The following is a 26,643-nucleotide window of genomic DNA, read 5'->3' as shown; positions in this document are numbered from 1 at the left end:
AGAAACAATCCAGCTCTCAGACCCCAGGGAGTGGGCTTCATGGATGTTCATTTTTCTGTGTTTTACTGACCATACATAGGGTGTTATTTGTCCATCTACTGGGTCCTATAGTCTCATATAGGGCCTGATTATATTTGGAGAGAGAAAGAGAGAATGCTGCCTGTTAAGAGAAGGGGGTCTCTTCTCTTTCCTGACAGGCCTCCTGCCCACGTTGAATGCTATTTTGTACACGGTAGCAGATTTATGATTCTGGTTTTGGCAATGGCTGGGTTTCTCCATCTGTGTCTTTGCTACACACACTCTGCCTCTACCTACCCCTCTGTTCAGAGAGCAACTGGGACATGTGGGACTCTCTAGGTGTTTGGCCCTGGTTTCCCTATTATTGCCTTTCTGATTGTTGGCTGACAAACATCATATTATTCACAGCAAATCAGAATACCCTCTGGTGAGAAATGACCAAGGCCAACCTCTAGATCTGGCAATGAATGAACTGCAAATGACTTCCATTGGTGCACTTCTTATCCCCCAGCTATGCTGGCTACAACCCCATGTGACACAAGACATTTAGAGAATAGTAAATATACTTTAAGTAAGGGGGACAACTGTTCTAACTTGATAAAGTTGTATTTCAGATATATAAACCCAAATGGCAAAGAAATAAACAAATAATCCTGGAATATGGTATTATAGTCTGGTGTGTTATCTTTTAGATCTTCCTCACAGTGTTTCACAGGAGATCTGGTAAGTGACAAATAAGTGATATAAATGTAAAATATTTAGGGAACAGTTTTTAGATTTCAAAATAAAAAACAGTTTTCAGGAAAAAATAGTCACTGGAAGGATGTATTGCAATCTCATATTGTAAGGGGGATTCATTGCATGTTACACGTGGTTGTCACTAAAAAGGGCATCTAGAACTCTTGTAATATATGTTTTGGGTTCACACATATGCTAGTTGTGGCTCTGGTACTTGGCAAGATCAGTCATTGCTGTTTTTTGAATGTGGGCTGTAGAAATGAAATCCCAGCTCTCTCCTCTCTTGAAGTGCGATTTGGGTCAAGTAATTGAACCTTTCTGAACCCAGTTTCTTTTTTCATGACTTTGAACATGAGGGTAATAACTGTATCTGAAAATAGTTTACAGTATTTTTAAAAATGTACATCAAAGCATCTGTACATGCTCAAGGAATGTTTCTTGTCTTTATTTCCTGGCCTATCTAGGCAAGAATGTCTGTTGAGAATGATTTTTAAAAAATCATTGTCTCTACTTCTAGAGTAAGGAAACATGGTATGACTCCAGTTCTGTTCTGCCCCCAACCAGGTATTTGATCTTAGACTGGTCACTGAGCCTCTTTGGGCCTCAGTTTCTCATGTGTCGGACAAGAAGTCCCAGACTGTGCTGGTCCAGCTCAAACATTTTGCTGTTATGATAGGAACTGACAAGACAGCACTGAGGAAGGGAAACTGATATCACATAATTGGGCTTCAATCTCAGTTCCACTGGTTAAACTCTCCAGGGCCTTAGTTCACTTTCAAAATCCCACTGGACTTTGCCCTCACCAAGTAATCTTTCCTTAAGCAAAGTGGATGCAACCTACTCCAGAGTCATCCTGTTGCCTGCTGCTATCTCTGTCACTTGCGTTCCTGAAGGACAGTAGAGGTTGCAAATCCCTCTCTGGGATTTCTGCGGATTATACTTTGAGGAAGAGGAGAGGAGAGGGTTCTTTGTACACTTCCCAATATTAGCATTTAAATAGCTTCAGCTATTTAATAGCTTTCAGTCCCAGGGATTTCTGGATGCTTCCAATATTCTCCTGGGAGCTTTCCATAGTCATGAGCACTTCTAAGAAAGGCAGGCATGGCTTTTGTGGTAGATTTTGTTTAGTGACCCAGGAAATATAAAATATACAGACTGTGCTGACAGTCCTGAATGCCCACATCTTCACGTTCTGCTCTAATCTTTCCCCACTGAATGCCATGGACAGCCCAGATCTGCAGAGGCGTCTTGCAGAGAGGCTCAGTTGCTGAGCTCTGGTTGGTTCAAGAGTTCTTGATTTCTGCTTTATTACATCTAAGTATAAGTAAGAAATTCAACTCCAGATACTTCCTATGCCTTTTAAAGATCAAGGCTTCAACAGAGTCAAGGCCATTTGCATGATGCTATTTTGGAAGTTGTTCAGCAACTATTTGTGGATTGGGGCCTCCCAATACCTCCCAATACCTCCCATACCACCATACAGGTGGTATGCTACATTCCAAATCATAGCAGTCTCTTATGCCTTTATCCTGGACAGTGGATATCAGAGAAATTGGAATTTAAAATGCATTAGGTAGAACACTGCTCTCAATAAAAAGCAAAATGCATTGGGATAACTAACTAAATTGACCAGCATGTATTTTTAGGCAAAGAGGCTTTTCAAGAAGCAAATTATCAAAACTCCTTCCCACAATCACCAGCAATCACTAGAAGGGGCATCTCAAAGATGGCAACCAAGTCTTTCTGTGGGATGATGTGAGGGGAAGAGACAATCTGTGAAAGAATTTAGAGCATTCATGTGTAGCTGATAGAAGATGGGGAAACACATTTTTTTAAGTTTTAAAAAATCCACAATCATTAATGGGTATACCTATAAATCTTGCCCAGAAAAGAAAAATGTAATTGTAAAGACTAAGTACCTTAGCATCAACAACAACAAAATGATGTTCTCATGGTAAGAAACAAAAAACCAAAAAGGAAGTCATGTGATCATGTACAAAAGGGAAAAAGATGTGAATTATAAAGTGTTAAAAGGGGTTTCAATAGATGAGATTATTCAGAGCCTGGAAGAGGCAGATTCTGAGGCAGTGCAAAGTCCCACAATGCTGCCTTTGCTTCAGCAGCTGCGTCCCACGTCAGCCAGCCAACAGACTTACATTTAGTGAGAGCCCACTCTGTTCCACACTGTGTTTTGGGCTTTTATATTCACTCCAAGAGCTTACAGCCCGGAAACCCCCCAAATGAAGATTCACAATTTCCTCCAATTTGTGCCTTTCTATCAAACTGTGTTTGTCTCTTCCTTTCCTACGAAATTCTAGATTAGTCTTATATATGCGTGCGTGCACAGTTGCATGCAAACTGCGAGCTGTTTCAATTCTCTCGGGCTAGGCATCAAATGTTCTGCTGCTTCAATACTAAATACTCCCCTGTCACTTTGTTGTGAGGCCAAGAAAAAGGTTTAATAGCCATTTTTCTCATGCCTTGTGGTGCTGGGGCTGAGGTAAAATAAAGGTAAATCAGATTCTCTGCTGAGTTAAATCCTCTTATCCAAGCAGGCTCTCTGCCCTTGACTCAGAGTGGTACAAGTTTCTTCAGGAGGCCAGAGGCAGTGGTCATCCAGGGATTCCACATTGGTTAGAAGGCACCCTGCAGATTTCTTGGAAGTATGGGCTACCACTTTTGGTTAAACTGTTCTGGACACAATAAATCCCCCAAGCTCTAACCTTTCCTGAAGATCTGAGACAGCAGTGGCCTGTCTCTGTGCAGTTTAATGCCCATGTGGCTTTGCCCTGACATGATGTTGATCTCTTCTGACAGCAAAGCACAAAAGGAGAAATAGGAACTGACAGGTCAAACACTCAGCACAGTCTTTTCCCTTGTGCCTTTCTTGTGCGTCCCTGCAGTCATGAATGGAGTTGTTAATGCCCATCCAAAGAGACACAGAGCAGTGGAAGGTGCTAGGTTTTCCTACATCCTTTGTGCTTTAGAATGCACAGTAAACCAAGGACAAGTCCAGGTTGCGCTACTTTTCTGAAAATCGCCATTCGTTAATGTCATACAAGTCACCCCACAGGGATCTTGCCTTCTTCCTACTCCAATGAAAACAGGAAATGGGCTTAAGGAAGAAATAAACAATGACAACAAAAACTCCATGCAGTTCTATGAAAACCTGACCAGGCACAGAGTATAAAATCAACTCCAGAAAGAAAGTTGAAACTTGGGGATTGGGAACATGACATGTGGAACTTTCCAATCAGAATGCTTTTTTAAAAAAAATATTTTTATTTTTTTATAGCTTTATTGGAATGTTAGAACTAGAAATATCTTGGAGATCATTAGCCCAATCCCTCCTTTTAACTACAGATGAGAAATTGAACCTATCAAGGGAATATGACTTACCAGAGGTCACACAATTACTGGAGGCAAAGCCATGACTGGATCTTTGCCTCTTCTGACACACCCAACCTGAGATCAGATGACGGCAGCGTGAAGGGAATGCACACTCTGAAGCAGGGACGGTGCTCTGTTAGACACTTGGGATCTGGATCCCAATGGCCCAATAAAAGCTGCTCTTGGACAAGCCATACCTCCCTAAGATGGGACAGAAGAAATGAACACAGTTCCTTCCTCCCAGGAAATGTCTGAGCATCAGAGGAATTTTGCTCTCTATCCTGACGCTGCTCACTTTTTTTCAGGTCTTAGGGGAAGATCAAGCACTGTCAGTGTGTTTCAAAGCCACACGGTTCTCTACCATTAACCTGTCACAGCTGTAATCAGCCTTGGCTCCTAGCAATGCCCCTCATTCGGGAGAAAAATAAAAGTGGAACCAAATGGGTGGCTATCTGTTCAGTCACACACAGAACTAGCTGGACCTTCAATGAATCATTTAACCTAGTTAAGTCTTGAGGTTCTCAACTCAAAAATGAAGGGAACTGGACCACACCTTCTCTATGTTCTTTGGGGTGTCTCTTTTCTATTTCACTGGGATGTCAAGAGGCTAAATTAGGCAAAAACTACATAATGTAAGTAAATTAAGATGTCATGCTTATAATCATTTATGGAATATTCCTCAGCCTATGTCTTAGGGATCTGCTAGCATTATTGGTCACATTTTTCACCCAAAGAAGCAAAGAAATGGAGAAGGTTCCATACTTGAGAGCTATAGTAGAACTATAGGTTCTTAGTCCTCAGTTGTTTATTGACCATGCGCCTTAACTTCACATAGGAGCAACTGACTTCCATGTGAATTTGTGTCATTTAGGGAAAAAGGAAGTCAATGAAAGAGATAGAATCAAACTTTGCAGCCTGGAGAACAGTTTCTACTGAAAATCTTAGAATCAAGGCAATATTATTTTTGCCCAGAAAGAAGAGAAAATTCTCCACAAAGTTCTCTTTTCCTATTTTTGTTTTTTGGCCATGTGTGTTTTTGTTTATTAGAATTGCCATTTTCAAGTCTTATTAGACATTGGTTGTTTCATAATTATTGCCAGAAGAAGTGGAGTAAACAATGTTTTAAAAATGTATCTTTTGATTTGAAAATAATACACACTCCTGTAGAATTAGGAAAGGAGTATATAAAAGGATAAAAGAGAAGAAAAAATTAACTGTACCATTAGCACTCATAGGTAATGACTGTAAATTTTTAGTTAATTTCATACTACTCTTTTTTATGTATAATTATAAATTTGTGATTATCTTGCAACACACACCATGTATCTTCTTAGGGCCATTAAAGATTCAGACCCACAGACAACCACATGCTACATTGGGCACTGTCTACTTGGAAGGAGGGAAGCATCACATGCTCCTCTTCAGCACGTGTCTTCACAGTGGTCCAGCACAGCAGTATAGCTCAAGTGCAAGAGACCACAGACATATCAGAGGAAGCAGGAGCCACCAAGACTTAAAAACCTCATGCTTTATAGGAGTCAACATCTGGTGCAGCCAACTCCACAGGCATAGCTTTCAAGGTCCTGCAGCGGATGTGTGAAATTTCTAGAGTCACTGCACTTAGAAATAGCATGGCACCTCCTCGGGTAATTACAGTTCTCTGAGTACAGATGACAATTCACCAATCAGGAGTTAATTTTGCCTAGCCACACAGTTGATATATACTACTAAAAACCTTTCTAGGAAAACTCACCCAGAAAATTAAGAGGTCAGATTCTCTTGTGAAAGGGAGAAAGATTTTCATGCACTATTATATACATTTTTTAGCCCTTAAAAATATTTTTTTTTTTAGCCCTTAAAAATCTTAACATTAAATCAAAAGCATGTTTCATTGCTATTAAAGGTGTCTCAAAAACACAACTGCCTCATAATGTATTTACACAATCCCCCAGTACTGTGTATTTAGCCAGTTCCAAGTTTTTCATTGGGACTACAGCTGACATGAATATCCCTATACACAAATCCTTGTATTTATATAAAACTGATTATTTCCTTAACATAAATTCAGGGAATGGAATTAATAACTGAGTCTGAATTTTATAAACTTTTAATACATCTTTGATAAGCTGCTCTTTAAAAAGAAAATATCTGTCTACACTTTTACTAGAACTGTGTGAAAGTGTCTGTACCTTCAACTACATGGGCTAATTTCTTTAAAACATTTTCAATTGCATAGAGGGAAATGCTGTGCTTGTCAAAATTACTTTTCTTTGATAATTGATGAGTTTAGAAATGTTGACATGCACGGTCAATTTACTGTTTTATTAATTGTTTATTCTTGTCCTCTCCTGGTTTTATTTGGGGAAGCTCATTTTTAAAAATAGTAAGGATATTTACATTTGAGTCTTACATCCTGTAAGTTTTTTGAGTCTTATATCCTGTAAGTTTTTTGCAGTCTTTTTCTTTTGTTAGAGATGCTTATTTTTAGGCAGACAAGTCTATCAAACCTTTTCTATATGCTTGCATCAACATTCATAAAGGAGACTGTTTTCGCTACTCAGGGTGCTTTTGTGGGTGTACACACAGACTTTCTAAGTGTTTAAAATCTATATTTTTCTTGCTTTGTAATTTGCACTAAAAAGCTTTCCATTTATATTTAGGCTCTGTGACATTTTATATAATTATGGATTTTCTATTCCTTGAAAGTTTGAAGGAATTTATGTTATAGCTACATGTCCTCATACTATTTAGTGAGATAAATTTTAGACATGTTTAAAAATTTATCCTGTTTTTATTCACTATTCAGCTTTCCTACATCCTTTTAGGGCCTTGCTTATAAATTATCTTTTCATAAAATATTACCAATTTTATTGAGATGAAAGCATTTATTGGCACAGAATTGTAAATACAATTTTAATACAGACTTTTAAAGGTTTATGTATTTTTGCTTATATACATGCTTTAACATTTTTTTTACTTCTGCCTTTCTATAGTAGACTAGGGGGTTGCACATTTTGCTTTTCAAAGAATTAGCTCCTTATTTTACTTGTTAATTCTATTGTTTTCTAATTCACAAATTCTTTTGTCCATAGTTTTTCTTAATCTGTTTCCCTGGCTTTGCTTAGTTTTTTTTTGTTTTTTGTTTTTGGTTTTTTTTTTTTGTTTGTTTTGTTTTTAATGGAACAAAATCTCTCTAATTTCAAGAAGCAATTACAGGAGAACCTAGGCAATAATATATATCCCGGGACTAGGAAGAAGAGAGGAGAATACATTAGTAAGTCAAGGGATCACTCAGAGAGATGTGTGAATACATAAGAAAATTATATGCTTCTGAGAGAAAGAAATCAGGATGTGATTCCAGACTAAGTCCACTGCCTGTAGTTCCAGGGCTTCCAAGTGGCGTCTCATTCTCTTCAGGTACAGGAAGTTGGCCTGTGATCCTGAAGAGGGTGAAGAACGGTTTCCAGCCAGGCTCTTTGTTCTCCTACTGCTAAACAGTACATGCCACTGCGCAGAGTCATTCATACGAACAATCTTATTCAAGTCTCATGACAACTCCATGAAATAGGGAGTTATATTATTCCTATGTTTTATGGCAGGGGGCAATAGAGTGATTTGTACAAAGTCACATAGGCAGGATGTAAATCCAGATGTGTTGGACTGCAGAGCTTGTTTTTTAACCATTCTAATATACCACAGTTTTATCACTGCTGACCTTAATTGCTATAGTATAGTCTTATCATTTAAGGGGGTGCTTACAGAGCCTAGGATCAATGATTGAAATAAAGTAGCAGGGTTCATTATGCCCATATTATTTCTCCTCAAAATTCTATTCCATTTCTCATCTTAAAGCAAACAAAACATTTGCATAGAAAACAAATGTCTGAACTGAATGTCTGAGCAGTCAGTATATTTCTTAGCATGCCAGTCAATATTTTTATTACCAAAAGAGAGAGGAGAGAGTGAGGGTGGGGGGTAAGGGGGCAGGGGTAGAGGAGGCAGCCCTTAGAAGAGATAGGGGAAATGATAACTGAGATTAAACCCCAACTAATCTGACCTTGTAGCATGTTCAGACATAAAAATGTTTATTATGAAACAGACACAAAGTCATTTTTAAAATTGAAATTAAAATGTCTAAGGGTTAAACCACTTTATCAGATAATATAGATCTGAGCTTTATGCTTTTGAAAGTTTCCCTCGAGAATAGTGTGGCCAATTTTTTTTTTTTTTTTTGCCTCATGAGAGAGAAAAATGAAATAAATGAAGGTAAAGTTGCAACTGAATTGAACGTGATGTAATGTGAACACAGCCAGAGTCACCAAGAATGAATCGCAGCAAACTTTAGGTCAAGTGATTTCTCTCATCAGCCCTTCTGGAAGTTCAATCAGAACAGCAGGAGACACAGGCCCAGGGGATTCTATTCCACTCTGATCTGAGTCTTTATATTAGCACCAGCATTTTACATTCAAGACCTCTTCTGAAATACACACACCCCACAGCATATTTTTTCTTGAAAATTTTTTCAAGAGCACAGTAGCTATTCTTAACGTATTAGCCAATCATGCCTGTTGATTTACAATATCCACATTTACTTTAAAAAATGTGTGTGTGTATATATATAAATATAAATGGGAAAAAATCATGTATATATCTTGTGTGTATATATATATATGTATATATATATGTATATGTGTATATGTGTATATGTGTATATATACACATCTTTAAATTCAGATACCAAAAAGCAAAAGCCACCTATAAAAGACAAGACCTGTTTTAATGAGATTTTTTTTTTTTTAATGCAGAGCTCCATTCACCATTTTGGCTGAAATAGGACACCCCCGATAAGGCTGCTGGTGAATGCCCAGGAAGGGAGGAAAGAGAAGAAAAGGAAGACAGGAAATGTTATTTAGTATCTGACAATAAGGAAGGAAGTATTCTGTACTTACAATAGCAGTTGGGGTGGCAGCCAGCACACAATAGAGCACCAGAGGGGTGATGAAGCTTTCTTCCTCGGTCCCCGGGTAAGGCTTCATTAAGTCTCCATCCTGACAGAAGAATCCTTGGATATGCACCTGAAAAGTGTCAGTGCATTCGAAGTAGTAGGCAAGCAGCACTGTCCCAGCCATGATGACAAGCTGAAAATACAGCATGGCCACACAGAGACATTAGCAGGTCTTCGGAGCAGCGCTCGCCCCGCAGAGCACACTCCCTCCATCACCCCAGCAGCTCTCCTCCTTTTGGTATTGGCAAGTGTGTGCGTGCCTGGCTCAGCATGCTCTGGGCTCGGGGAGTGTGTGCTTGCTTGTCTGCCTTGTAACATCTGTTATATAAACCTTCCAGAAAATAATGAACAGCTCCCATCGGAAAGGCAGACCACAGCAAGGCTTAAGAGAGACACCCAGCTTCTGCTGCCACCCTCGCAGAGGATGCATGGCAGCCAAGGCAGTATTTCCATTCAGAACAGAGGTGAAAAGTCAAAGGGCAGTGGCATAAGAATTGGCAAGATGTAGATGTGAGATCTGGTCCTGAGAAATTTCATCAAATATTAGAGATATACTTACCTTATTATAAACTATTAGAGGCAGGTAAATCATGAATGAATGAACAAATGAACAGGAAAACTAAAGCCTAGAAAGGTTAAAGCCTGAATTATTGGCAGGGACGAACACATGGTCCAGGAATACCTTCTCCAAAAAGGCGCATTTATTTCCAAATGCTTTCTACCAGTAAATCCAGGACTTTCCTGATAACATCTTACTATAATCACTTATCCTTCATAAGGTTTAGACATAAAAAGGGACATAATTATCCTTTCATTTCCACTCACAAATGTCCCAGATACTCACCGAGGTTTAGATGTAGGCTTTAGTAGGTATGAGAAGTTGAGGGAATATAGAAAAGCCAACATTATTTTTCTCATTCATATTTGGAAACACTAAAATGCCAAGATAAAGGTGATAAAGGTAGAAAGAACATAGGTTTTCGAGGTTATGAAATCACAGAAAACTAAGCTGGAAGAGGTCTTGGAGATCTTCCTGTCTAAAATCTTTATTTCATAGAGGAGAAGGCTGAGGCCCACAAGGGGACGTGATCACCCCTGAATCAGCCAACAAGGAAGCCAAACAGGTACTTTGGTTGAGAATCAGCAATGTAGGGAAACTTAGAAAGGAGTAAAAAAAAAATTAAGTGATTTTTAAAAAAAGTATCAATGTAATAATGATGGGAAAAAATCAGAACTTGGGAGGACATCTTTGCATATCATTTGTGGCTCAAAATTGTTTCTGTTTGGAAGTACATATGGGGCAGTGAGGGGGAAGGAAGGGTTTAGGAAGGCTAAAGCTCTTATTCCAGCCCTGGAATGACTAACCCAAGGTCATGACACAGCTAGTTAGGGTAAGTCTGGGACTAGAAAGAAACCCACATTTTCTGATCCCCAGAAGAAAAAAAAAAAAACACCTGTACCACGACATCAAAATTTCACCCTCTGCAAAAGCCTAGAGAGGTACAGAGGGAGGCAACTCTAATGCAGAGAGGCACTATTTGGCGTTTTTTTCTATTTCATACCCAGTTCTCTAGCCACAGCACTGCAGAGAAGCTTTACATTCTGCCCATTTTCTGAAACCAGGCCCAGCCTCTACTTGTGGGATGTTATCTCGGCAATTCCTCCTCATTCCAGCTGAAATCATTCAGAAGCCTTGAGTTGTAGTGTGTCTAAAGTGCGAACCCCTAACCACTCTGCCATAAAGCTCTTTGTCTTTGGCCTCAACCATTGCCACCTTTCTTTACTTCCAGTAGGTCGCATATCATACTTTCCATGCGTTGTGCTTCATACGTGACTTGTCTCTGGTTCTACAAGGACTATATGCTGCTCTCTGGCATTTTCAACCCTTCTTCCCCAATAGAGCTTCTTTTTTTTTTTTTTTTTTTTCCCCAATAGAGCTTCTGTCACGACTTCTGACCATCTAGTAATCTCGGGACACTCCTGAGTGTTTCTCTGCGCCTGATGTTATTTCCTGGGGATTTACCACATGTAAATCACGAGTGCTCAGGCCAGGCAGCTCTGCTGTTTTTGGCACTTTCTTTCTTTTCTTTTTAGCCAGAGAGAGGAGATTTGGATTAGTCTGTTTACTACAAGTATGAAAGAGAGGTGCTCCAAAGCTGCTTCTGCTGGCAGCTAGTTCATAAAGTCAAGGCCATGTGGTTTCTATTTCTTTTGTGCTTCCCTGGTCAACTGAACTGACCTGATGGGAATGAACCTAGTCAGCTGACCTGAATGTTTTGGAGCTGAGCAAACACTATGATTCCCACAGTTTGGGGGCTTTACCTCTAAGGTTATCTGTGCCTCCTGCACAGGCCTGATCTGGGATTTCTTTTTTTTTTTTTTTTTTTAAGATTTTATTTATTTATTCATGAGAGACACAGAGAATGAGGTAAAGATATCGGCAGAGGGAGAAGTAGGCTCCCTGTGGGGAGACTGATGCGGGACCCCGGGATCACAACCTGAGCCAAAGGCAGATGCTCAACCACTGAGCCACCCAGGTGCCCCTGATCTGGGATTTCTAGGAGTCTCCTCCATGTGGCTGGAAACAGATTTCTGTCTCATGGCTTCATCAGCCCTTGGGAAACAACTACTTGGGGGAATAATAGGCAGGATCTATGGGAGCTTTCAGATAAAACAAAACCCAAAAATGGCATCTAGCTTCCTCTAATGAGGACAAGTATCATATTTTACTGGGTGCCTTTGTGCTACCACTTCCATTTAAAAATGGGCAGGATGAAAGTGAAGTAAACAAAAGTAAATATACATAGGTAAAAAGACTCACTAGAAAAACACAGAACAGAGATTTTTTAACTTCATATACATCAAAATCAACAATAATGGCAACAAAAAAGCCAAGGTCAATATGCCTAAATTTGAAATCTATAGAACAAATCTTGAATAGCTGCCTGGCCAATTTAATCCTGGAAGCAGCATTCAGAGAGAACTGAATGAATACGTGAATCAGTCAATTGAAAGGCATGAAGTAAAGAACTGAGAATCTTGGAGACTCAGGGCGGGAGAGGAAGGTGGGAACTTAGGCAGCCTACCGGATGGCACTGACCGGGCGCCGTAAGTCTGCTTACACTGATCAGCCTCCCTGATCAGCCAGGAGCCCTTGCCTGTCATTTTCAAGTAATCCTTAAATTCCCTGGAGAGTCCCCAGTAATGCCAGTTAGAGATGCACAGAAGCAAAACCAGAATAATTCAGATCTTGATTTCTAGGTTTCTTTTTTTTAATATTTTATTTATTTATTCATGAGGGACACACAGAGAGAGGCACAGACACAGGCAGAGGGAGAAGCAGGCTCCATGCAGGGAGCCCGACACGGGACTCGATCCTGGGACTCCAGGACCACACCCCGGGCCGAAGGCGGCACTAAACCACTGAGCCACGTGGGCTGCCCTCTAGGTTTATTTTCTATTGAACATTCTCTTGTGACCACATATTTAAAAAGAGCTTTGCATTTACTGCAGGAACAGAAATACCACATTGGTTCTGCTTCCAGAGAGGTCCGCCCTGCAGCTCTGATGACAGCGGACAATTAGCCATCGGCATCCTCCCTTCTTCCTCTCTGTCCTGGGCCATGATCCATCACTGTCTAGGTTTATGTCACTGGTGCCAGCTGGCACACTTGCCATCTCTGTTGCCTTCTCCAGCCCCATTTAGGGATGCATGGAGGGAGGCCATAATGTTGGTGTCACACGAGCAGATGGTGAGGCTGTGCCGGACCCAAGTGCAAGTGGAGGGTTGATGAAATCCGTGTGAAAGGAGCAATTATGGCAGTGGGGGGGAAGAAGCTCACATACCAGGCTTTTTCCTCAGCTGCACTTCCCAAGAATAACAATCTGATATAAAAAAATGCATTAAATCCTGGCCACTCCACAAGGATTCAGAAGGCAGAAGCCAGCAATATCTGAAATCCTGCCTGTTAGGGTTGAGAGCGTTGTGTTTCTACCCTCCACTGATTAAAGATCACAAAAAGTGATAACGAAGAAGGTTACAAAGCTGAGGGAAAAGGCTGAGATGACAGTACCTTTTCCTTTGGTCTGTAAGTCTGGAGGAATTGCAGACCACTAATTTATACAACCTGATACAAGCTGGAAGAGTGGGGGAACAGGTAATGATGGTATGACTCATGACAGCAAGCGAAAGAGTACATGCATGCACGCACACACCTCCCCCCACCCCACACACATCCAGGAGAAAGGGAGCAGACATGTGAGGTTGGAATGAAAGGACTGGTATTGGTCTGGAGTGTAAGGGGCATATTTGAAACTGGAGAAGCCTAGTCTAGGTGACTGACCATCTCAGTTTGTCCAGGACTGAGGGGCTTCCTGGGGCCTGGCACCTTGCAGGGCTAAAACAGGATAGTCCTGAACAAACTGGGGTGCTAAGGTCACTCTACCTGAGGCAATGGATGTTTCCCTCCCCAAAGAGGTTTCTCATTCTGGTTTTGCCAGGAGTTATCAAGACTATGGCAAATTAATGAGTTAACCAACATTGTGGAGGCTGCCTCTGTGTTCAGTCTCAAACTAAGTGCTGTGAAGGTGCAGGATTCTTAGACTTGTTCTCTAGGACCTCAGACAATTTGTGATCCAACTGGGGAGTACTCATAAACACAGGAAACAGACAGTAATCTGTAGATATGTAGGAGGGTGTCAGCTAATCCCAAGTTGGGGTTCCTACATGGCTGCCTGTGCCTGGTGAGCTGGTAGGGAGCAAGTTGACAGACGAATAGGTAAAAGGTTGATCTATGGAAGAGAAGGGAGTATAAGGGGATGGATAGGGCAGCATGGTGTCTGTTTAGGAGATTGGTTTTTGACTAAGACCCATGGGCATATGTTCAATTCCACAGAGAGCAGGGATAAAAGAAGAAACTCAGCAGGAAGAACACCGTAGCAGAGCTTAGATGGTTAAGATTTGGCACAGTTGTGATGCAAAAGTAATATCTTACTGAGGGCTCTAAGGAACAGCCCACTTTAAGGACTTGTATATTTTTCATATTAATAAAGAACAAGCCAGGCACAAGTGTCAGTAGCTGTATACAAGGGCTTGGGTTGGAAACCCACAAGTAGGGTGCTGATGGAAGCAGGAACCAAGTTATTAAGCTGGGGAGGAAACATGAGAAAACTGCTCATGAGCCCATGTGACACCTCCCTAGGCACCTCTAGAAGTAAGTGTGATCCTTTGAGAGGGAATGGAAGCTCCCCACATAAACAACAGAGGCAAGAGCCAGGAAAGAGGAGGATGGGATGGTGATGTAAAGGTAATGATATATATGATGCATTTGTCCCAGGTACTGTCCTAAGAACTTTACATAAATTAACTCTGTTTCTGCCCAATGACCCTGCAAGGTAGGTATAATATTATTTCCATTTTGCAGGTGAGGAAACAGAGGAAGAGAGAGATTATATGAATTGTATAATGTCACATGAATCACAGGTGGGAGCCCAGGATGATGATTAAATATGATGCATTTCTCCACATAAACTTAGGTGGCCTGTGGAAAATCAGTTCACGAATATAAGCCAGCATGACGTTAAAGGGTAAACTATATGCTACAGACTTGAGTACTTTTTTCCTAAGATTTTATTTATTTACTCATGAGAGACACAGAGAAAAGCAGAGACACAGGCAGAGGGAGAAGCAGGCTCGCTGCTGGGAGCCTGATGCAGGACTTAATCCCAGGATCCTGGGATCACCAGCTTAGCCAAAGGCAGACGCTTAACCACTGAGCCACCCAGGTGCCCCAGACTTGAGTACTCTATTCAAATGTTTCCTAGTGTCAGTTTCCTTATCTGTAGGAAAGTTAATAATAATTCATAAATATGCAATGGGCATGTTTATATATTCTCATTTGGTTCCAAAAAGGAGTTTTATCAACCTTCATCAAAGAAAGTAAGCAAGCATTGGTGAGAAGCTGCTATAGAATAAAAAAGAAGTATGGAGACAGAATTAGATCCTAGAGTAGAAGTTGTCTAAATAGTCAACACAATAAGGAAATGTTGGTCAGTTGCACATTTCACAGTATCTGTAAGATAAAAAATGAACCAATGGTTAAAGATAAGTAGAATCCTTCTGATATAGTAGTGACTGGACTGGAATTCTCCCTGGGTTCTCATAACAGGTGTGGCATGATAAACAAGGGCTCAAATGGAGTAGGATGGCACTGTTTTTTATATGGGACCTCATGTCAATTCTTTTTTTAAAAAATATATTTTTAAAAGATTTATTTATTTATTTATTTATTTGGCCAAGTGGGGGTGGTGAGCCGGGGGGAGGGGCAGGGGAAGAGAGAGAATCTCAAGCAGATGCCCCCCTGAGCTTGGAGCCTGACATGGCACCAAACCCCATGACCCCAAGATCACAACCTGAGCTGAAATCAAGAGTTGGAGGCTTAACTGACTGTACCCAGGTGACCCCCCTCATACCCCACAATGTCAATTCTTCACATAGGCTGATGATATCGCATCAAAGCGAAGTGAACAAAAGTAATATTGATAATAGAATGGAGGAGGTGGGTATTATATTTCAGACTAGGTTGAACTTGAGAGAGACGGCATAATGAAACACTAAGACTGTGAGCCACATTTCACTCTGCTACTTACTAGGCATGGGACTCAAAATCTCAGGCTTCAGTTTCTCCATTTGTAAAATAGGGCTAATAATGTTGTAGCATGAGAACTGTATGTTTAACTGCATATTAACTGCGTATTTAGAGCAGTGGCTGATTAGGAAGAATGGACCAGACTACGTATACCTCATGCATTCCTTCCTCAGTATTGTTTCTCTAAGCTTAGCTTTTTAAAAACTCTAGATAGCAGTGAATTGGAGACTATTTACTACTAAGTAACCTGCCAGTGAAAGATAGACCTGTGTCTTTTTCTGTTTCTGATTCAGTTGTTTAATATACTTAAATGTTATTATTAGGCTAGTGGAAGAAATCTTTAATCAGGCTCATCCTTGTAGGGGAAATCTCTTAACTTCTCCACATCCCAGTATGTATGTATGCATGTATGTACGTATGTATGTATGTATGTATTTGAGACAGAGGTAGTGAAAGAGAGCACAACCAGGGAGACGAGGGAGAAGCAGGCTCTCCGCTGAGCAGGATGCCCTATTCGGGGCTTGATGATCAGCAGGATGCTGTGATCATGACCTGAGCTGAAGGCAGACGCTTAACCAACTGAGCCATTCAGGTACCCCCACATCCCAGTTCTTGTGTGAAAAAAGACTGAGCTACTTTTCAAGGTTGTAATAAGAACTGAGGATATTATACATAAATAACAACAATTGTGTTTTGGCACATAGTAAATGGTTAATAAATGTATCCCTAGTTGTTTTTATCCTCATTTAATATTATTGAATCTTAATATGTTCCTTATTATGGTGGTTTTCCAAACTACAGGTCTGAAACCATTAGTGGATTGTGAAACAAATGTACACAATTTTGGACTTCAACTAGAATTCTTCTAGTGAAAAAGAATAGAATAGAATTGCATGTATCAGAGAGTTTCACACATAGTAAGAGCAAGTGTTTTTATGTGAAACTTGTTTAGTTTATAATATATAGGCAGAGGAAGTGTGTAAAATATAGTGTGAAATGTATTTCCTACTATGTGAGTAAAAAAAAAGTCCTTCAATAAAGCATGATTTTATTTGATACTGGTCTGATAGTGTGCAAGTTCCTTATACATAGTTTCAAATCCCAAATCCACTAATTACCACTGTATGACTTTGAACCAATTACATAACCTGTTTATTCCTTAGTTTCCTCACCTGTGAAATGGGTAACTCATTCCTTACATGAGAAATGAATTCTCTTCAGAATGGTATGAGAATTATATGATTTAGGATATTGAAACCACTTACCAGGTACTCAATAACTATTAGCTGTTTTTTTTAAACTTGGGTAGAATATGAATTATTTTATGAATAAGCAAATAATACCACACATACCAAAGTATGTAAGAGAATATAAAGTCATCATATTAGCCAGGACTGAATAATCAGCTAGGTTTTCCATCTATAAAATGAAGGATCTTGATAAATATCATATTTCCACAAATACTGAATTTTTAAGAGTCATGTAACTATTCTTAGTTTTGCTATTTGCAAACAATGTTCTCTCTCAAGATATGAAAGAGTAAAATATTAAATAATCAGTTAATTCTCCTTTGTCAGTTTATTTGATCCTTATTTGCTCTTTAAAGTTTTATATTCTCTGAAATAATTTTTGAATTTATTCTGTTGTGGTAAGAACACAAGATGATCTACCCCCATGACAAATATTTAAGCACGCTATATGGTATTATCGGCCATATCCAATGTACAGCAGATTTTTTGAGTTTATTCATCCTACTTAACTGAAACTTTATGCCTTTTGATTAATAGTTCTCTATTTCCCCCTCAGACCTGTGTCTTTTAATTAATAAGCAATTAAGCTGTGGTTAAGAATAACATTCTCTTGTGAAATCTGGAAAACTTATAATGAATCAGAGTGTGTATGAGAATTCATCCCCTCTTCTTTAAAGAGAACCAGAGGTATATCCATAGGCAAGGATATGTGGATGAAATGAAATTGTTCAGTCATTCAACTAATATTTATTGAGTGCCTACTACATGCAGACTTTGGGGGTATTCATCTGCTAACATAATTGAATAACCAATAATAAAACTGTTAACAAAACCAACATGATCTTTGGACATGTGGGGCTTTCTGTGAGGGAGACAGAAAAAAAAAAAAGCAATCCCAAATAAATGATAGTAAGGACTCATCGACTAACCACATAACAAACTATATAGCTTGAAATGCATCATCTTACATGATACTCATGCCTCCCTGTGAGATAATGAGTAGCCCTCAATTAAAGAAGAGAAAATTAAAAAAAAAAAAAAAAGAAAGAAAAGAAACCAAAGAAGAGAAAATTTTCCAAGCTCACAAACTTGAATGGTAAAAACAGAATTTGAACCTCTGGTGCCATTTAACCACTCTTACAATTGAAACCTGCAGTTAGCATAATGAGATGATACCTTATAAAAGGTTTAGGGTAATGCCTAGCACATGGTAAGTACTCGGTCTCTTCTCTTGTTCTTTGAGTGCTATTTGCTTGTTCTTTCCTTTTTTTTTTTTTTAAAGTTTTATTAAAAAATTCCAGTTGGATAACATACAGTGTAGTTAGTTTCAGTTATACAATATAGTGACTCAACACGTCCATACAACATGCTTGTTCTTTTCAATGCTTTTTCAGATGGCTTTGGGGTGAGAGTGGGGGTTAACTGAAGGCCCTCCCTCCCCCACAACCACCATTCTCCTTTCTTAGTATTTAAAATCTTTACTTTCTCCTGACTCTAACCATTCTTTCCCTGACTCCTTTTAATTTTCCTTTACATGTGCCTGGTTGGTAAACAGTAGTGCCTTCCTAGGATCTATCCTTGCCCCTTTTTTCATTTCCTTTCTATGTTCTCTTCTTGGGGGATCACATCTCTTTCTATGGATTCTACTTTTATATTGACTCTTCCTATCAGCACTCTTGGCCCTGCACGCTCCTCTGACCACCAACTTTGTGGCCCACAGATACTCCAAATGCCATATGTCTGAAAGGGAAACTGGCATTTCTTCTTCCCTCGACCTGCTACTTCTCTTGAGTTTCCCATCCTGGTAAATCCAATCAACATCTTCTCAGTCATCCATGTTAGAATTCTCAATGTCATCTCGGACACTTCCTTCTTCCTCCATCTGTTACACTCCTCCTCAGGCCATACTTGGTCAGTTGTCGGGTCTTTCTTACCATAGTGCCCCTCCTATTTATCTCATTTTTGTCTGCCAGCTGCCTTGTTCTTATTCAGGCCCCCATAATCTACCACGGTATACTTTCGAAATCCTGTCCCACTTGCTCTGGTTGCCTTTGGAATCTCAACCCCTTCATGCTATCACCTACCTTGCTGCTAAAGAGTTATGATCCTAAGACACAGGTATGATTATGTCTTTCTACTCCTCCCAAATCTTCAGTGATAGCTATTTCAGGTAAACTAAACCATTTTCTCTCTGTTGAATGCATTGGGCTTTGTCCTACCCATGTTTTGATAAGGGAGAAAAGAAGCCTATCATTTGAACAGAGAACAAGCCAGTAAACCTCATCAGGCATTACTCTTCAGTTAGGAGAAAATACACAGGTCTACCTCTCAGTCTGGGCTACCTATACCTTCCTGCCTAGCTACTCTTTAAAAAATGTAAATACAACATTTTTTCCCCTTTTCTATCCTCCAGCATCATTTTGTTATTTATTGGTGAATGAATAATATGGAGAAATGTAAAACCTATACTATTTCAGGTAGATTTACAACTACACTAAGGAAAGGATAGTTATTGAAGCTAAGTTAAGCTAAATTGGTCCACAGAATTTTCTCTTTGATCTTCTGACATTAGGGATTTTTAAAAAAATCAATGACATGGATGAATACATATGAAGGAAGTTACAGTGACACAAAATTGGCAAGCATAGCTAATATCAGAAAAAGCAGAAAAAATTCAAAATGATTTTGCCATTTTGCCAACACTTCTTAGTGATAAACGTAAAGTCCTACAGCAAGACTTTGCTGTTTAGTGCCTCAGGGGCTAGTAAAGTTGAAGGCCTAGAACTCTGGCCTGAGAAGCTCACCAACCTTGCCCTTTAGTAGCCCTGCACTTTCCCAGGGTGGGCCTCTGGGGCAGGGGTGGGGAATCAAAGCTCAGTCGATGTCAAATGTGAGAGAAAGTGAGAACAATGATGTGAGGAGTCAAAAGAAGCCTCTAAGAAGAAAGTCCTGGATAAATGTGATGTGCATTTTAATTATTACCTACTTATCAGAAGTAGGTAAGAGGGGTGGATGGAGGCAATGCATAAATGATCCCTATGATCTAAAACTCTACAGCCTTACTACCTCTTTTGTTAACATAAACTAAGTTGATTTGAGTGCTAATCTCAGGTTCCTCAGCAGGAGCATTGTAAGTAAGCAGACAACTCCTGAATACTAACAATGCACTAAACCCCTCAGCTAGTTGGTAGGAATGTAAAGATAAAGGAGTTCTTCATTTTTCCAGGATATGAACAAGTGGCCAAATGACAGATGTCTAACACTGATTATTATTATAATTGGATGATGGATGGAGGGATAAAAGTGTGGAAGGATGGAAGGGTGGATGGATGGATATTACGATGAAATCAAGAAGAGAATATTAACTGTGAGAAACACATGATAAGACAGGGAAGGATTGTGTCAGCAGTGACATCTGAGCTGGTTATATGGTATAACAGAAGTTTATGGCCTTTGGAGTTTAAAGACTCAGATGCAGTACTAAATACACCATTTGCTACCTGTGTGGCTTCAGGTAATGTACAAAATCTCTCTGAATCTCGGTTTCCTCATCTGTAAAATGGATATAATAATATTAATAAAACACTTAATTGTGGAAAGTAATATATGTAAAAAGTACCGTTTTTAGCTCATGGCTTATGGTACTTTCTGATTAAGGGGAGTTCTTTGCCCTTCCTCAGCCTTTCCATAATAGAATAAACAACAGAACCTTTCTGGAAAACGTAATATACAACAAATTAAATAGATACATGAAGTCAACTGACCAATCAGAAACTCAACACAATTTAAGCCATTACCCAGCATATCAACATGCAGGGGACTCACTGTCCTATTGAAGGGTAGGCAAAGTCCTGGTCTGCTTAGTTCTCAAAGATGACACAGAGGATTGGAGAAAGGAGACAGAAACTATGTTTAACCTCTTCTCAGTTGAGTACCAAAGGGAGGTGGCAAAGGAAGCCATTTTTAAGGGCAGTTAAACGGGTCCTTGGTCAGGATGTCCCACATTTAGCTATCCTATTCTAATGATATAAATGAGGATCAAAAAGAGAGGGGAGACCATAATTTGGAGATGAAGACCTAACTTTTGGTCTTTGTTCCATCACTGATTGACTTTGTAATCCTAGATGCATGACTCTAGGTTCTTGGATCCTCTGACCAGAATGAGGGGAAACACCCTAATGGGAATGAGATAACATGAGCAATGGGATTAAATGAGAAGACCTGGAGAAACTCTTTGCAGATCCTAAAGAATTGTCCAATATATAAAGCACTTATAATATTATACATATTATACAAATATGTATAATAAATGAGTAAATTAACAAAAATAAGTCAGGCCAATATAAGAGATAAAGAGCTAAAATTAGGCCTAGGAGATAAGATGCTTGTATTACTGAGATTTCCTTGATTTATGAACATATTTACGCCCATAGCCTAGTTCTGCTTTATGCCAAAAGGTTGAACCAAGACCAATCATCATTCTTCTTTCTCTTCATTTTATTGCATCATGCAGAATTCTGAGCAAGATTTCTACCCCCAACTGTTCATGCTTAGTATGATCCTTTTCTCTGGTATGGACAAGACCTATGAATATAATGGAATGCCATTTCCTTGATTATGGTATATATTATACGGCAAAGGTGTGGGAACTATAACAATGTGATTAATGTGATTAAGGTCCCTACTTAGTTAACTTTAAGTTAATAAAAAGAGAGATTATCCTGGCTAGGCCTAACCTAGAAATCACATGAAATCTTTAAATGAAGTTAAGAGATTTGAAGCAGTAGAAACACTGTTGGCAATCTGCTTTCTTGTGGAGAGGACCACATGGACGGGTATGGTGGACTGACTCTAGGGGTGGGGGGTCTCAGTCCTACAGGAACTGAATTCTACCAACTAGTGAGCTTGGAAGAAGGCCTCAGAATCACAGTCCCAGCTGACATCTTGACTTCTACCTAATAAAATACTGAACAGAAGACCTCATTAACTCACACATAGACTCCAGACCCACAGAAAGCATGAGATAGTAAGTTTGTGTGGTTTTAAGTGGTTGTGTGTGTGGCAATTTATTACATAGCACAGAAAACTAAAATAAGGGGAGAAGCTCTCTAGTAATCGTTATGAACAGGTCATCCCCACGGGGATTGCTCTAGCAGATGAACAGAATTACAGCTTTTATGCTTTCACTGAATCTCCTTCATAAACCGGTTGCAGAGCCTGGAGTTGGCTTTCTTTTGCTAAGGCAGAAGTTTCTGAGCTTCTCAACACCAAGGTCCTCTAATTATTTTCCTTCTATGGCCCCTAAAATTGAAATATGTTTTTTATTTAATGAATTGTATGTATTTACTTTGGAATAATTAATTTGATTTCTAATTTTAATGGAGTAATTGCTCTTGAATTAAATATAAGTACAGAGGTTCTGACGGGCATGAGATGAACAGAATAAATAAATCAATTTGTGATTTTATCCCAAATCAGAAAAAAACAGATACTTTGTTTATTCCTTTAAGGCTTAACATGGATAAATGTATATATTACTTATACTCAAGCTTTTTGAAGGACAGAAAGTAGCTCATTGACTCTAGGAGTTGACATTGTTTGAGATGTTCACCCAGACCCTAATTGCCTTTCTTTGAGAATTACACACTTACTTTTTTTAAAGATTTCATTTATTTATTCATGAGAGACATAGACAAAGAGGTAAAGACATAGGCAGGCTCTCCCTGCTGGGAGCCTGATGTAGCACTTGATTCCAGGACCCCAGGATCACGACCTGAGCTAAAGGCAGATGCTTAACCACTGAGCCACTCAGGTGCCCCAAGAATTACATACTTATACCTACACTCATGCTTCTACTAATTCCCTGGCTGGAGATGACTTGACTGAGGATAAACAACTGGTCCAAGGTAGGCCCATTAGCTTTTCTCTTAGGAATTTGAAGTGACAGTTACAGATTTTGTGTGTCTTTGTTAGCCACTTGATCCCAAGACATAAAAGTCCTAGAGCTGCAGAGCTGCCTTGTGTGGCCATCTGAACCTGGGAAACCTGTAAAGGCTAATGGATAGATACACATAGAAAAGAATGAAGTGCAAAGTCAAGAGACCATAAGGCTTGGAGAGAATGAATAATTTTGGTTCTGATGGTTTTTTAGTTTGTTTTAATTTATGCTGAGGTTAGTCTATGACTTCTGAGTTTCATAGGATTCACTTTTGTCCTTATTAAAAATTTTGTTTTTGGCTTCACACAGAGCAATTGGTTTTCTGTTATATGACTCTGAAGAGTCACGGCCAAAATAACCTACCCTGTCCTGGAAGTAATAGAGCTTTTGCTCTAAAGCCACAAGTATTTTTGGATTCAACTGTCTCAGTTCCTGATCTCTTTATAGGAATGGAGCACCACTGGGTAAGCTACAAGAATAAGAAGTGGGCTATTAGAATGCCAGTCTTTAGACACTAAAACCAAAGGCATTACTTTCCTCTTGTGGAGGAAGGGGAGAAAGTATCGAAGTGAGAAAAGCCTTTGATGTGCCATCCATTCCAGTCAAAAACACTGAAGAAAGTCTTAGGAAATATGAATGCTTAGATATTCAGAACAGTTAGCCCTACTCAAAAGAATGAAGACTTATGTCATTTCTGACAATTAAGACATAGGCAGCAGACTTGTTAACTGAAGGGAGTTTGGGTGGAAGTAGGGAAAGAAAATCTTATTGATCTGTGAGGATGAGGCCCTCTCAATTATTAAAGAGCCAACTGAAGAAACTACATGCTCTAATTTCAAAAGCAAATGTAATTTTCTTGCCATCTTCAAAATTTCCCTCATTAATAATCAACACAAGTTTTCAGTAAAAGAGATATGGATTTAATCAACAGGCATAGCTACCATATTTGCAAAATCTGGTGTCACAGTATATGCACGCGCCCAGCATCTGAGTCACCATCATTGTAGCCTTTTGCTTTCTCACTGAGCATTGACTTGGCCTGGGTTGACTCTCAGCCTAGATAATGGCTTTCTAATTTGTCCTAACAAATCATTTTGAGTCTTGTGCCTCATCTAAAGAAAAAAAGAGGACTTTGTTCTTACTTCCTTTGGCCTATCCATACTATAATAACATCCACATTAAAATCCTAATGTAGGGGATCCCTGGGTGGCTCAGGGGTTTCGTGGCTGCCTTTGGCCCAGGGCGCAATTCTGGAGTCCCGGGGTCGAGTTCTGCCTCGGGCTCCCGGCGGGAGACTGCTTCTCCCTCCTCCTGTGTCTCTGCCTCTCTCTCTGTCTATCATAAGTAAATAAATCTTTAAAAAAATAAAATAAAATCCTAATGTATGATGTTCCAAGTAAAGGTAACTTACTTTGGGACTTCAACAATCTAATCCACTTAATCTTAGGAAAATATGGTAGGATTAAAGCCCAATAAAAGAAATTTGTCCAGTCATTGCAGATCCTTTTATAGTAGGATTAAGTTCTATGGGGCTTCATGGTAGATTTGATTCTGTACTTTTATTTGGGGCTGGAGGCATGTAACACATTTTCCACATTAGGACTACTTTGCGATAGGATGCTAGGTATAGACATCAATATGAAGAATCCAGAAATGGATGGACAGTACAGATCAGAGCTCCTGAAATTGCTCTGGAAGTCCTCCTTGACTACCTCTGCAGTGTGATGTGATGGCTCCTGTGCAGATCTCACATGATTCCAACACTTAGGGGACTGCATGGCCATCCTCAATTTTCCTGTCTCCCACCACCAAGCTGTGAGGCCCTAAGAGAAAGGATCTTTCAAATGTGTAGCCCCAGTTTAGCACAGGTACATTATAAGTATTTAAAAGATATCAGTTGACTGGATGGATGAGATTCTATAGCTGGTTTTACTCACAGCAACCCTGCCATTTGTTCAAGGAATGTATCACCTGAAACTGCTTGGAATGGCTTATTAGTATATTGGTTAAAACCAAAGTTTTTGATACAAATCAGCATGCTTTGAACGGTGATGTCTGGTATGGAAGATGTTACTAAGTCCTTTGGAAAGAGGGGGAGAGGGAGGGAGATCTGTGGTCAAATAAAGCTGTAATTATTTTGCTCTAAAAATAAGGGATATTTTCATGGACCTTTTATTTCCATGGTTTTGAGAGGATAGCAGAGATATAATAAGTTGCTACTTAAATATGGAAATCATACTATAATCTCAAATAAAATCACACTGTTATCTTTTTAAATAAAAAAGGTTATTGAGAATTCCTGTTTGTTATTTAGAATCTGGATCTACTTGGGAAAGAAGGCACTGGAAAATGATTTTATGACTGACTCTAAATGAGAATGGAAACTAACACTGAATTTTCTGCATACCACATAAAACAAATATTAAAGATCCAACTGGAAAAAAAAAACTAAGGAAAGTAGAGCTTCCTATGTTTGCTTTCAAATAATTTTAAGCCAAAGTACTTAAGATACCATTTTAATTTCCCTACCAGAAAGGAACACGATTCTTCTTTCTCCATATGTATCGCTAAGTTACTTGGGAATTAGGCAAATGAGAAGAAAAGGAAAAACATTCCTTTAAATCAACCAGTTAGTTTTTCTAATTAAAACAGGTAAATCTCAACATGACAAAAGACTTAGAGGTTCTCATTTTCCTTTAAAAATGGCTGGGTAGGGATTTTCCTTGTCTCCCTTAAAATTACTGAATAAATTGCCTCCAAGAGTGCCTCTCCCCAAAACATTAGAGGATCTTGCACAAATGAACACAGACTTGAACCTTCACTCAAACTCCCGACGGCTGTCAGATCACAGGTGCTCAGGCCTGCACCTGCTTCATTCTGGCTGCATCTCAATGAAGTCACTTAGTCTAGTGAAAGCAATCAGGTGAGCATCTAGGTTCATCTAGCTTACCAGATGCTTCCCATCAGGGAGAACTGTTTTGCATTGATGGAAATGTTCTATATCTGTACTCCCAATATGTTAGCCACTTAGCAATATGTGGCTATCAAACCCTTGAGATATAACTACTGCAGCTGAAGAATGGAATTTAAAAATTTACATCATTTCATTTAAATTTAAATACTCACACACGGCCAGTGGCTGCATATTGGATGGTGCATGACGGCTTTGCATGGGCAGGGTGGTACCATTAACCAAACATAAATTTCAACCTTTAAAAAGAGTTGCAAAATGCTCTAATACATAAGGGTATAAATAGAAAAATACATCATCAGAGTTTTTACTCACTAGAAATTAATCATTGCTAATATATGAGGTGTATTTATTCTTCTAGAGGTTTTCTTTCTCTCCAGGGATATAAGAATACACACTCATAGGTAGATTGAAAAATATATGAAGTAGAATCACAGTATACATGCTGTTCCACAGCTTGTGTTTCTCTTAACATGATTTGACCACTTCTCTATGTTGGTACACAGAGATCTTTATAGTTACTCAAGCCCAGCAGGTACCCTTTGCTAGCTAGTCTCATTTTTGTCATTTGTAATCAAGGAATTCTGATTAACGCAGGCATGTCCAGGGATCAGATTTTAGGTTAGCATGTTGGGGGTATCAAGGGCCCTATCTGAGAGTAAAGAAGTAGTTACAAACTCAAAAGA

The 26,643-nt window shown here is 39.3% G+C and overlaps 1 protein-coding gene across 15 annotated transcripts in view; it reads right to left on the bottom strand.

Moving 5' to 3' along the window:
- Positions 1-26,643, bottom strand: part of PLPPR1 (phospholipid phosphatase related 1) — a 538,830-nt gene that overhangs the window by 34,798 nt on the left and 477,389 nt on the right. For all 15 annotated transcript variants that reach the window (XM_077912712.1, XM_077912710.1, XM_077912715.1 and 12 more), the window contains one exon: positions 9,096-9,284. In XM_077912712.1, the coding sequence (XP_077768838.1) occupies positions 9,096-9,284 (189 nt within the window). The remainder of the gene's footprint in view (positions 1-9,095; positions 9,285-26,643) is intronic.

Source organism: Canis aureus, chromosome 10 (assembly GCF_053574225.1).
Source record: "Canis aureus isolate CA01 chromosome 10, VMU_Caureus_v.1.0, whole genome shotgun sequence".
In the NCBI taxonomy this organism is placed as follows: domain Eukaryota; kingdom Metazoa; phylum Chordata; class Mammalia; order Carnivora; family Canidae; genus Canis; species Canis aureus.
This window is presented reverse-complemented; position numbering and strand designations above follow the sequence as displayed.